The 13,861-nt window shown below is 41.3% G+C and overlaps 1 protein-coding gene across 1 annotated transcript in view; it reads right to left on the bottom strand.

Moving 5' to 3' along the window:
• Positions 1 to 13,861, bottom strand: part of NRK (Nik related kinase) — a 336,723-nt gene that overhangs the window by 66,536 nt on the left and 256,326 nt on the right. Inside the window, exon 28 of the mRNA XM_040442402.1 lies at positions 5,472 to 5,572. Coding sequence (XP_040298336.1) covers positions 5,472 to 5,572 — 101 coding nt within the window. The remainder of the gene's footprint in view (positions 1 to 5,471; positions 5,573 to 13,861) is intronic.

Genomic DNA, 13,861 nt, shown 5'->3' with positions numbered 1-13,861 from the left:
GCCTGAACTACTGGGTGTGCAGGCTTAACCTGTGGCCAGAGCTGGCACAATTTGCCATGGAACTCTTGGCTTGCCCCTCGTCGAGTGTCCTGTCCGAAAGGACATTCAGCGCAGCAGGGGGGGTCGTGACTGATAAGCGCACTCGCCTAGCTCACGACAGTGTGGACTACCTCACATTTCTAAAAATTAATGAGACATGGATCTCGGAGGAATTCAACACCTGTGATGGCCACGTGTAATTGAATTTCCTCATGCCAGCCCACACATATCCGCCACCACTTAGAACAAAGAATTGTCCTTGTCTTATGTATATACAGCACTGGCCGACAGTAAAATTAGCATCCAGTGACCGCCTAATGTACCTCCAGCCACATCATCACAAGTTCTTTTCTGTCAGGTGAATGCCAAATTTTTTGGGCCTGTACTCCCCTTGCCTAAAATAAAAAATGTTTAGGCTCCAGCAGGGAACATTTTTGAGAGTTTCCCTTTAGGATGCATAAAAATGGCCCCTGATTAAAATACATATTTTTTTGTGGGAATTTTTGCCAATGATCCACCTTTGGTATGTCACTGTCCATGTTGTGGGACTATTTTTGCACTTCTAGTAAGTATTTGGTGGCTGCAAATATGACCTGAAGGTTTTTTAGGTTCGCCTGCCATTAACCCCTTAAGGACACAGCCTTATTTCACCTTAAGGACCAGGCCATTTTTTGCAAATCTGACCAGTGTCACTTTAAGTGGTGATAACTTTAAAACGCTTTGACTTATCCAGGCCATTATGAGATAGTTTTTTCGTCACATATTGTACTTCATGACACTGGTAAAATGAAGTCCAAAAATTTTTGCATAAAAATATACGTAATTTACCAAAAATTTTGAAAAATTAGCAAATTTCAAAGTTTCAGTTTCTCTACTTCTGTAATACATATTAATACCCCCAAAAATTGTGATGACTTTACATTCCCCATATGTCTACTTCATGTTTGAATTATTTTGGGAATGATATTTTAGTTTTTGGGGATGTTACAAGGCTTAGAAGTTTAGAAGCAAATCTTGAAATTTTTCAGAAATTTACAAAAACCCAATTTTTAGGGACCACTACAGCTCTGAAGTCACTTTGCGAGGCTTACATAATAGAAACCACCCAAAAATGACCCCATTCTCTAAACTACACCCCTCAAGGTATTCAAAACTGATTTTACTAACTTTGTTAACCCTTTAGGTGTTGCACAAGAGTTATTGGCAAATGGGGATGAAATTTGAGAATTTCATTTTTTTGCCTAATTTTCCATTTTAACCCATTTTTTCCACTAACAAAGCAAGGGTTAACAGCCAAACAAGACTGTATCTTTATTGCCCTGACTCTGCCGTTTACAGAAACACCCCATATGTGGCCGTAAACTACTGTACTGCCACACAGCGGGGCGTAGAGTGAAAGGTGCGCCGTTTGGTTTTTGGAAGGCAGGTTTTGCCGGACAGTTTTTTTTTACACCATGTCCCATTTGAAACCCCCCTGATGCACCCCTAGAGTAGAAACTCCATAAAAGTGACCCCATCTAAGAAACTACACCCCTCAAGGTATTCAAAACTGATTTTACAAACTTTGTTAACCCTTTAGGTGTTGCACAAGATTTAATGGAAAATAGAGATACAATTTCAAAATTTCACTTTTTGGGCAGATTTTCCATTTTAATATTTTTTTTCCAGTTACAAAGCAAGGGTTAACAGCCAAACAAAACTCATTATTTATGGCCCTGATTCTGTAGTTTACATAAACACCCCATATGTGGTCGTAAACTGCTGTACGGGTACACGGAAGGGCGCAGAAGGAAAGGAATGCCATACGGTTTTTGGAAGGCAGATTTTGCTCGACTGGTTTTTTGAAACCATGTCCCTTTTGAAGCCCCTCTGATGCACCCCTAGAGTAGAAACTCCAAAAAAGTGACCCCATTTTAGAAACTATGGGATAGGGTGGCAGTTTTGTTGGTACTAGTTTAGGGTACATATGATTTTTGGTTGCTCTATATTACACTTTTTGTGCGGCAAGGTAACAAGAAATAGCTTTTTTGGCACCGTTTTTTTTTGTTATTTACAACATTCATCTAACAGGTTAGATCATGTGGTAATTTTATAGAGCAGGTTGTCACGGACGCGGCGATACCTAATATGTATACAATTGTTTTTTATTTATGTAAGTTTTACACAATGATTTCATTTTTAAAACAAAAAAAAGTTTTAGTGTCTCCATAGTCTAAGAGCCATAGTTTTTTCAGTTTTTTGGCAATTATCTTAAGTAGGGTCTCATTTTTTGCGGAATGAGATGACGGTTTGAATGGCACTATTTTGGGGTGCATATGACTTTTTGATCGCTTGCTATTACACTTTTTGTGATGTAAGATGACAAAAAATTGCTTTTTTTACACCGTTTTTATTTTTATTTTTTTATGGTGGTCACCTGAGGGGTTAGGTCATGTGATATTTTTATAGAGTCGGTCGATATGGACGCGGTGATACCTAATATGTATACTTTTTTTTATTTCTGTAAGTTTTACACAATGATTTCATTTTTGAAACAAAAAAAATCATGTTTTAGTGTTTCCATAGTCTAAGAGCCATAGTGTAGGGAATTTTATTTTTTTCATTTTTTATCAGTGATAAATGTTTTTTTTTGATTTTTACTTTTTTTTAACTTTTTTTTACTTTTTTTTTGACCCAGACCCACTTGGTTCTTGAAGATCCAGTGGGTCTGATGTCTGTATAATACAGTACAGTACACTATATAGTGTTTTGTACTGTATTTTACTTACACTTTGTCTGAACAGATCTATGCCTTTAGCACAGATCTGTTCAGCACCATGGACAGCAGGATGCCTGAGAAGGCGTCCTGTTGCCATGGGAACCTTCCCCGTCAGGTCAGTTGTGGCCACAACTGCGCAGACGGGGAAGGGTAAGGAGGGGAGCTCCCTCCCTCTGTCACCCCATCCTGTCTGGGGGCTGCAAAGGCACAGCAGCCCCCCGATGGGAGAGGGAGGGAGCTCCCCACTGTTAACCTCTGCTTAAGTACCAGGACATCATGACGTACCGGTACGTCATGTGTCCTAAAGAGGTTAAAGTCAATGGGGCCTGCCGCGAACATGCGGTTCGTGAACATTTGATCGTGAATGCGCGTTCGCGAAACATCCCGGCCAATGTTCGTCCATCACCAGTTCTAGGCAGGTGTGGAGTCCTTGGACTGTATTCTGACTACGTCCTTTGTCTGGTCCCTTGCTGCTTCAAACCAGTGTATCTGAACCCCCAGTAGTGTTGAGCGAACTTGCGATTAGCAAGTTCGGCGTTCGGGTTATCTAAGAATTCCGTAATAGATTCTATTACCACGGACCATAACAGAATTCTATGATGGCAGGCACCAGGGATGCCTATATGAGGTATTCCGTATTACATTCTGTCATCATTGAAGTCTATGGCCAGCAGTCTATTATTCACAGGGCCCTTTGTGTAAATATGAAGCAGGTTTAGACAGTTGGTCCAAACACTTACCTAATTTACAGGATTAGTACAACTGCCCTAATAATAATTTGTCCATACAGTACTTATTCTCCTATTTTCACACCTCTGTGATTAAAACTATTGTGGTGTTAGTTTAAAAGGGGTGATGCCTAAATGTATCTTTTTGCTCCAACATGCACCAGGATATCTATAGATATGCGAGCTGTATCTTATTGAGCAGCTGTGATCATTCTGGTGCATTTAAAGGGATTATGTAAGACCTGCAGTGGTGATCATACTTACCTGGTTACATTCGGGGAAGGGAAGGAGATCACTGATGCAATCAGTGATTGGCTGCATTGTCCTTGCGATGCACCACTGTCAACAGGATGTTCATTTCAGAGCAGCAGGTAGATGAAGAGTCGGCCGGGGAGAGATGAAAACCAAACCCAGAGTTGGGGACCAGGTAAGTATGATCACCACTGTGGGTCGGCCAACTTGGGATATCTGTTATATCTGTAAAGAATAAATCAAGGCAACTGGACTTACTGTAGATTTCTTGAAAACAAAATCTACAGTAAGTCCAGTTGCCTTGATTTATTCCATGTTGCCTTGTCCAGTTGCCTTGATTATACCATGACCTGGATAAATGAGAACCTTCACAGAGATATCTGTTATAGTCTTGTATAAACTCTTTAAAGACTCCCCGTCTACATATCTACCTTGTCTAAAGGCCTCTTTACACTGAATAATTTAGCAGGTGATTGTCGGGAAGGAAGCATTCCTTCTTGGCAAGTGCCTGCTCATCAGTGCAACTAATGCCTCTACGTGCAATGATCTCGACCACATTATGTGGAGGAGCTATCGCTAATGTCATTGCTTGTCCCCATACAGAATCATTATTTGCTGGCAGCAGAATGTGATTAGACGGCACTATCTTCTGCCGGCAAACAATGATTTTGGTGTCCTCACAAATGATCATATAATCCGATGAACGAGCATTTTGCTTGTTCATCAGGTAATCAGCGGCACATTTACACCGGCAGATAATCGCTAACGAGTGTTCCTAAGAATGCTTGTTAGCGATTATCTGGCTGATTCTCTGCCAGTGTAAAGAAACCTTAACATCATAGTAAATCTCAGCCTGTATTTTTTTAAAAAACATCACTTTTTGCCATTTTGCCATTTTTCACACATATTTTTCTAGACTAAAAAATGTTGCAACCAGATGTTACGTGACAGTCTACAATTAAATGTAAAAGACAATACAAATTGGTGTTTTGGTAGACTTTTTTTTAGATTTTTTGGGTGTCTGAATTGGGTTTTTTAACAGCATTTTTGTTTTTTTCCCCCAATGGCTTTCTCTTTAGGACATGAAAAATACCCGATAAAAATGCATGTTACGAATGTAACAAGTTTCAAAGCACCCAACAAAAGTGCTTGTTAAAGACAGACCAAAAGAAAATGTCTGGTATTATTTTATCAGAAAAAAATAAAACTCACTAAAAAAAATTGCAAGGGAAAGAGACCTCAAAGAAAACTGGAATACATTTCTATATTAAATGTCACTTCAGAGTTATGAAATGGCAGATTGACGCACAAAGAAGCCTATAAACTCATATATCCGAGTAATAACCTAATAGTCCTAGGTCACTGAAACTTGTGAATAGTTAGATAAACGACCAAACTGTCATAGAAATACTGAAAATAAATCAATGACTTCAAATACGAGTATTGTCCAATTTTCTGTTTGAGTCATCTCAGCAGTGGTTAATTTCTGCTGGAGCAAGTCACTGCTATAGTGCTAACGTAAGTTATAGAAAAGTGCAATAATCTGAAATAAAATTAAACGAGGAAACACTTTTAGGGGAAAGAAGAAGGAAGAGGAGAAAGTGTATTTTGGAAAGCGCAATTTAACGCTAGTTGGACTGACACTGTTCAGTGCACAACTGGCACATTTTATACAGAAATGATGGATGACTCACCTTAAAAGCCATAAATTTATGGTATGGCTTTGGTGCCCATGCATACACTTCCACAGAGTTCTTCAGAGCAATAACAAGGAATTTTATTCTTTCATATTTAACTGCAATGAAAAAAAAGAAAAAGAAAGATCATGTGAAGAGCAAGAAACATGTTATCTTACAGGATCTTCATGAAAGTATCCTACAAATATATACCTACCAAATTGAATGTGTCCATTACCATAATACTTTTTATAACATCCATAAGTTTTGTCCTATACTATATGGTAAGCCTTATTCACACGTCCGTGATGACATCCGTGACAAGATGGTCAGTGATTTGGTCTTCGTGTCCATTTTTTGCCTTCCATGTGTCGTCCGTATTTCAGGGAGGGAAGGGATGCAAATGAGCTCTTAACAAGCTTTGCCTCTAATGCCACCAGATGTAAGGCAGCTATCCTAGAAGTCAATGTTCAGCTCTTAAAATAAGCCTTGAGACACGACTTGGATATTAAATAGGCCAGCACCTCATCTGCAGACAGCTGCTTCGGGGTGATTGCCCCTCATCAGTGCAAACCAGAGAGTACTGGCTTAACTGGGTAGGAGGCCTGTGTCCGAGCAAGGGGGAACTAACTCTCCTTAGGGAGATAGCACCTTAATCAGTGTGAGGAGACTTACAGGCCATACATGCTCCTCTGGAATTCTGGGAAGGAAGGGATGCAAATGAGCTCTTAACAAGCTCTGCTTCTAATGCCACCAGATGTAAGGCAGCTGTCCTATAAGTCAATGTTCAGCTCTTAAAATAGCTGCCTTACATCTGGTGGCATTAGAGGCAGAGCTTGTTAAGAGCTCATTTGCATCCCTTCCTTCCCAGAATTCCAGAGGAGCATGTATGGCCTGTAAGTCTCCTAACGCTGATTAAGGTGCTATCTCCCTAAGGAGAGTTAGTTACCCCCTGATCCGTATTTCATTAAAACTGCTAGGCTACTAATGGTCCCTGAAAACCACAGACCTAATATGGATGGCATCCGTGTTATGTCTGTGGTTTTCACAGACCCATAGACTATACCGTGTATGAGGAATCCATAATCTCAGACAAAATAAGGCATGCTTCTGTGGTGTCTCCATGGACCCACAGTCCATGGAAGACCACTGATGTGTGAAAGTCATTGGATACAGGAGCAGTCCTTGGAGACCATGGACAGCATACTTAGGCGAATCACTGACATGTGAAAGAGGCCTTATTCAGAAATACACATAATGAGCAGAAATGCAATAATTTGGGGTTCTAATCTAGAAAAGAATATGATGGTTGAGCCATCAGTAGTGTAAATCTGTAGTGTGTTATTTCCAAATAAAAGCTAGAAAGCAGAATTGGCTAAAGATCGTTGGTGAACAGAAATAGAAGTAGGAGCGTGGGGGCTGCAGGTGAGTATGGCTTCATCAGTAAGGTGCAGCTTGTGGCCACAACACTACTGAAGCCAGTTATTGGCTGCAGCAGAGTATGTGACCGTGCCCATGCAGCACCTGCTGTAAACATTCAGTGGACCGGAACATGGACACAGGAAGCAGCGCAGAGGACTGGAGCAACAGAGAACAAGTATGAATTTTATTTTTCAGGAGGCAGGCTGCGGACATTACATAAAATGTAATCATTGTTGGAAAAACCCATGAAGTGTATGCTTGTCCAGATCTTAAAGAGATAGAACCCCTAACTGTGTGGACTCAGGCTGGAACTGTGACTGTCCTGTTGGGTCTAGAACCATTCTCTAGTTTGCAGCATACAGATCATGCAACCGGTACATTGCATACTTATGGCTGTGGTAGGTCAAGGGTCTGAAAGTTTGTTCCGTAGTGGCCATAGTGACTTTGGGAGATACAGAGTATTTATTTTTAAAGTGGTTGGAGCACTCCTGCAAGTGTCATCTAGGCAGGTGAGGCTGTGGCAGAAGGTAGTTCCTCAAAGACAACACGTAGCATGGTATGGAAGGCAGCATAACTTATAGTCAATCTGGCACAATCCAACCTGGTGGGAACTGCTGCAGAAGTGGAGTTCTCCAAACCTGGTTTCAGAACATGATGTAAATGTAAATTGTTCCACTTGCTTCTAGTAAAACTGTTATTCTATAACATCTGTCTTCCTTGGAAGCTCCCCTTACATGTATGTCTCAGTTACTAAAATTTGGAAACGTTTGTTAATATGCCCTGGACTGGCCATACTATATAACCGATATCTAGATTACTGCTAAGATTAGTCAAAGGGATTATGAATGATCCTTCTCCCAGGACCTGAGCTGATTCATTGATGGAAACCAGGCTTATAACAGATGGGTGTCTTATGAAGACAAACCCTGAACATACCTGAAGATAACCTTTAAGTGATGACGTTTAATGACAGTACATCTCATAATCCAGAAAAAAATGATGCCGTGTTTATAGAGTTCCGGAATATTCTGGATTATCAGGTGCTTCTGAGATTTCTACTGTATCGTGAATAGGCCAGCATTACCTCAGATGCCTTGTACAGTAGTAAACAATTTAATGCCATCTGAATTTACAATGAATACAAGAAAATGATATAGTAATTTCATTTATTTTTCATTTTTTAAAGTATACTTATGCCTATTACACAATGCACATTATCACTTACTGAAGTGTTTTATTGCACTAATTTAATACAATTAACTGTAAATGGGCTGCAGCCCACATGGTATTTATATTATAATTAGGCATTTCCTGGAATTAGTTGGATTAAAAATTTGGGAGTACCTACACTCGAAAACTGTTCTTTAGAGCAAAATGCAAATGACCAGGCTTTCTTTTTATTGTGCTAATAGGTGAGCATCTGCTTTGGAATTGTAACAAAAAACTATTGTGCAGTTTACCTTTCATTGCTTCTCATTTTATATTCTATTCAAGCTGGAGCAACAGAATTTGTACTTAGTATTGTCACATAGATCAATTCTTTTCCTTGGATTTGTGTGGAAAAATGAACCATTATAATAACAATAAAAAAAATGGTTGTCAATTTATCTTAGAGAGAGATGTTTATTCCACATAGTCTCCAGAGATCCAGGAGCAGGCAAAATGGATGGATGGAAATGACAATATTAAAAATTAGCTGTAGCTTCAGATATATTCCTTCACGATACAGTACCTCTGTCACATACAGACAAAGCCTTATCAGGTCAATATTAGAACTAACAATGTTAGTTTTTGTTGTTTTTGAAAAAGAGCTGCTGGTCATGCACTGGTCAAATTTATTTTGAGAAAATAAATCAGGGATATGCCAAGAAATATACGTTCATCATCCTTGTTAAAATGTCAGGTTTCTGTGATGTAAAAAAATTAGACAAAGATAAATCATTTCAGAACTTTTTCCACCTTTAATGTGACCTATAAACTGTACAACTCAATTGAAAAACAAACTGAAATCTTTTAGGTAGAGGGAAGAAAAAATAAAATAATATGGTTGCATAAGTGTGCACACCCTTAAACTAATACTTTGTTGAAGCACCTTTTGATTTTATTAGCATGGCACATTTTGACTTGGCAAGATTTGCCCACTCTTCTTTCCAAAAACACTCCAAATCTGTGAGATTGCGAGGGCACCTCCTGTGCACAGCCCTCTTCAGATCAGGTCTGGGCTCTGGCTGGGCCATTCCAAAACGTTAATCTTCTTCTGGTGAAGCCATTCCTTTGTTGATTTGGATGTATGCTTTGGGTCGTCATGCTAAAAGATGAAGTTCCTCTTCATGTTCAGCTTTCTAGCAGGAAAGACCAACTAGAGCAGCTGAACGTTATTTGGGGTTAATCAGAGGCACTTTAAATGATGGCAGATGTATGCTGACTCCTATTTAACATGATTTTGAATGTTATTGCTTAATTCTGAACCCAGCTACATCCCCAGTTATAAGAGGGTGTGCACACTTATGCACTTATGCAGAATATAAAATCAGTGATACAGTCCTAACCTAAGTATCTGAGGAAAGGGATTTAGGGGTCATTATTTCAGAAGCCTTAAAAGGTAGGCAGACAATGTCATAGAGCAGCAGGAAATGCTAGCAGAATGCTTGGGTGTATAGGGAGAGGAATTACCAGTAGAAAGAGGGAGGTGCTCATGCCGCTCTACAGAGCACTAGTGAGACCTCATTTGGGAGTATTGTGCTCAGTACTAGAGACCATATCTCCAGAAGGATATTGATACTTTGGAGAGAGTTCAGAGAAGAGCTACAAAACTGGTACATGGATTGCAGGATAAAACTTACCAGGAAAGATTAAAGGACCTTAACATGTATAGCTTGTAAGAAAGACGAGACAGAGGGGATATGATAGAAACTTTTAAATACGTAAAGGGAATCTACAAGGCAAAAGAGGAGAGAATATTTAAAAGAAGAAAAACTGCTACAAGAGGACATAGTTTTAAATTAGAGGGGCAAAGGTTTAAAAGTAATATCAGGAAGTATTACTTTACTGAGAGAGTAGTGGATGCATGGAATAGCCTTCCTGCAGAAGTGGTAGCTGCAAATGCAGTGAAGGAGTTTAAACATGCATGGGATAGGCATAAGGCCATCCTTCATATAAGATAGGGCCAGGGGCTATTCATAGTATTTAGTATATTGTGCAGACTAGATGGGCCAAATGGTTCTTATCTGCCGACACATTCTAGGTTTCTATTTTAGTTTAGGAGTCAGCATACACCTGCCATCATTTAAAGTGCCTCTGATTAACCCCAAATAAAGTTCAGCTGCTCTAGCTGGTCTTTCCTGAAATTTTCTAAGTTGCATACCACAGCAAAAGCCATGGTCCACAGAGAGCTTCCAAAACATCAGAGGGGTCTCATTGCTAAAAGGTATCAGTCAGGAGAAGGGCACAAAAGAATTTCCAAGGCATTAGATATACCATGGAACACAGTGAAGACATCATCAAGTGGAGAAAATATGGCACAACAGTGACACTACCAAGAAATGGACTTCCCTCCAAAATTTATGAAAAGACGAGAAGAAAATTGGTCTGGGAGGCTACCAAGAGGCCTACAGCAACATTAAAGGAGCTGCAGTAATATCTGGCAAGTACTGGCTGTGTGGTACATGTGACAACAATCTCCCATATTCTTCATATGTCTGGGCTATGGGGTAGAGTTGCAAGACAAAAGCCTTTTCTTACGAAGAAAAACATCCAAGCCAGGCTACATTTTGCAAAAACACATCTGAAGTCTCCCAAAAGCATGTGGGAAAAGGTGTTATGGTCTGATGAAACCAAGGTTGAACTTTTTGGCCATAATTCCAAAAGATATGTTTGGCGCAAAAACAACACTGCACATCACCAAAAGAACACCATACCCACAGTGAATCATGTGGGTGGCAGCATCATGCTTTGTGGCTGTTTTTCTTCAGCTGGAACTGGGGCCTTAGTTAAGCTAGATGGAATTATGAACAGTTCAAAAAATTTGTCAATATTGGCACAAAACCTTCAGGCTTCTGCTAGAAAGCTGAACTTGAAGAGGAACTTCATCTTGTTGAAAAATTGCTCCAAAGATTTCCAGCTGACAAGGCTGGCAGCAGAGTACGTAGTTCCTTGGGCAACCGAGGAGGGGAGACGAGGAGAACACACAGCAGTTTCAACAGAGGCAGGGCAACACTTTCCAAAGCCTGGGACAGTTTCATGACACCCCACCAGCACCCTCAACCTTATACGCGGCCTAGTGTCACAAGGAGGGAACATTTTTGGAAGATGGTGAAGGAGTATGTAGCAGAACGTGTCAGCATCCTCAATGATCCCTCTGTGCCTTACAACTATTGGGTGTCCAAGCTGGACACGTGGCACGAACTGGCGCTCTACGCCTTGGAGGTGCTGGCCTGCCCTGCCACCAGTGTTTTGATAGAGCGGGTATTTAGTGCTGCTGGTGGCTTTATAACAGATAAGTGCATCCGCCTATCAACTGAAAATGCTGACAGGTTGACTGTTATAAAAATAAACAAGGCCTGGATTGCCCCTGACTTCTCTACTCTACCAGAGGAAAGCAGCTGAACATAAAGGCACTTTAAATGTGTTTTTTATAATGTACTGAATACACTGTATTCTCATGCACCCCTTCCACCACAAAAAAAAGAGTATATGATTCAATCTTCCTTTTCTCGTCCTCCTCCTCTTCCATCATATCAACATGCTTATTAGTCTGCCCTCGCTCCTAATGTTGTAGAGGGTCAGCTCACCTGCAGGCCCTCACATATAATGTTTTAGAGGGTCAGCTCACCAGCAGGCCCTCACCTACAATCTTTTAGAGGGCCAGCTCACCTGCAGGCCCTCGCATGTAATGTGCTAGAGGGTCAGCTCACCTGCAGGCCCTCGCATGTAATGTTTTAGATGGTCAGCTCACCAGCAGGCCCTCACCTACAATCTTTTAGAGGGCCAGCTCACCTGCAGGCCCTCTCGTGTAATGTTTTAGAGGGTCAGATCACCAGCAGGCCCTCACCTACAATCTTTTAGAGGGTCAGCTCACCTGCAGGCCCTCGCATATAATGTTTTATATGGTCAGCTCACCAGCAGTCCCTCAACCATAGTGTTTTACAGATTGAGCTCACCAGCAGGCCCTCGCCCATAATTTTTTTAATGGTCAGCTCATCAGCAGGCACTCGCCCATAATTTTTTCGATGCTCAGATCAGCAGCAGGCACTCGCCCCTAATGTTTTAAAGAGTTAGCTCTGCAGCAGACCCTCACCCCTAATGTTTTAGATGGTCAGCTCAGCAGCAGGCCCTCGCCCTTAATGTTTTAGAGGGTCACCAGCAGGCCCTTGCTCCTAATGTTTCTGAGGGTCATCAGCATGCCATCAATCATAATTTTTCAAGGGTGTATGATGCCCTCCTTTATGTGTAATAAAGGGTGTATTGTAGTGCCGGTTTCTTGTAATTTTTGGCAGCCCTTTCACTTAGTGCATAGGCTTTATGAGTGTAGGAGTCCCACTACCTGAGCAATTGTTCCACAATGTGAATTAAGCCCTCCTTTATGTGATATTGAGGTTGTATCGGAGTGCCTCTTCCTTGTAATTTTTGGCAGCACTTGCACTTTATATACAAGTAAATATACAGGAATGTTTACTAACAATTTTTCCTCTAAAATCTATTTTATCTTCGGTTTTGTGTCTATTAGTGTCAGTCTGTAAAAGTGGCGTACTACTACAACCTGGGAGTCCAAGATGCATCCAGACATCCTCCCCATGCTGTTCCCGAACCATTTCGGTGGTGTTTCCATCTATTTCTGACCTTTTCCTATGAACCAGACACCCTCCCCTATTCAGAACATGGGGTGCCTGGTTTAAAGGGTTTCTGTCATCAGAAAAATCGTTATGTATCTGGCTGACATTAGCGATGTGCTAATGTCAGCAGAACATAACTGTATGATTTTTAACTCCCTGACTGCCGCCGTTTCCTTAAAATAAAGACTTTTATAATATGCTAATGAGCCTCTAGGTGCTAGTGGGGCGTTGCTGCAGCACCTAGAGGCTCCGTCTTCTCACCCTTTGGCACGCCCATGTCCAGTTGATTGACGACCTAGTTCTCATCTGTGCCCGTAAAATCCTGCGACTGCGCCGTCCCGTTTAGTGTTCGGCGCAGGCGCAGTGAGTGAAGCCGGCAGCAGTAGCGTGTCCTTCACTCACTGCGCCTGTGCCGAATACTAAACAGGACGGCGCATTAGCAGGGTTTACGGGGCACTGAGGAGAACTAAGACGTCAATCAACTGGACATGGGCGTGCCAAAGGGTGAGAAGACGGAGCCTCTGGGTGCTGCAGCAACGCCCCAATAGCACCTAGAGGCTCATTAGCATATTATAAAAGTGTTTATTTTGAGGGAACGCGGCAGGCGGGGAGTTAAAAATCATACAGTTATGCTCTGCTGACATTAGCACATCGCTAATGTCAGCCAAATACATAACGATTTTTCTGATGACAGAAACCCTTTAATGCTCGGGTTCTCTGTGCTCGGGTGCTCGGTAGAGAACCCGAGCATCCCGAGGTGTTCGACCCGAGCACCCGAACACCCGAGCACTTTGGTGCTATATCAACACCAATGATAACGTTTGTAAAGCGCTGTGGAATATGTTAGTGTTATATAAGCAAGTTGAGATTGAAAAACAAAAAATGAGGGAGCACTCCAATAGACAGTGAATAGGGTGTCGGACCTGGTTTATTCCCCAGGCAATGTTTCAGCCCAGCACAGTGAAGCCTTTGTCAAGTTCATTATGCTAGGCTGAAACGTTGCTTGGGGAATTAACCGGGTTAAAACCCTATTCACCGTCTATTGGAGAGCTGCCTTGTTTTTCTGTTTTTGGATCTTGTGCTTGTGGTCCTGGGACTCCTGGGGGATTGCACCCTTCCAATTCTAGTGACTTTGCTGCTGTTTTTTTTGTTTGT

This window comes from Bufo bufo, chromosome 8 (assembly GCF_905171765.1).
Source record: "Bufo bufo chromosome 8, aBufBuf1.1, whole genome shotgun sequence".
NCBI classification, from domain to species: domain Eukaryota; kingdom Metazoa; phylum Chordata; class Amphibia; order Anura; family Bufonidae; genus Bufo; species Bufo bufo.
This window is presented reverse-complemented; position numbering and strand designations above follow the sequence as displayed.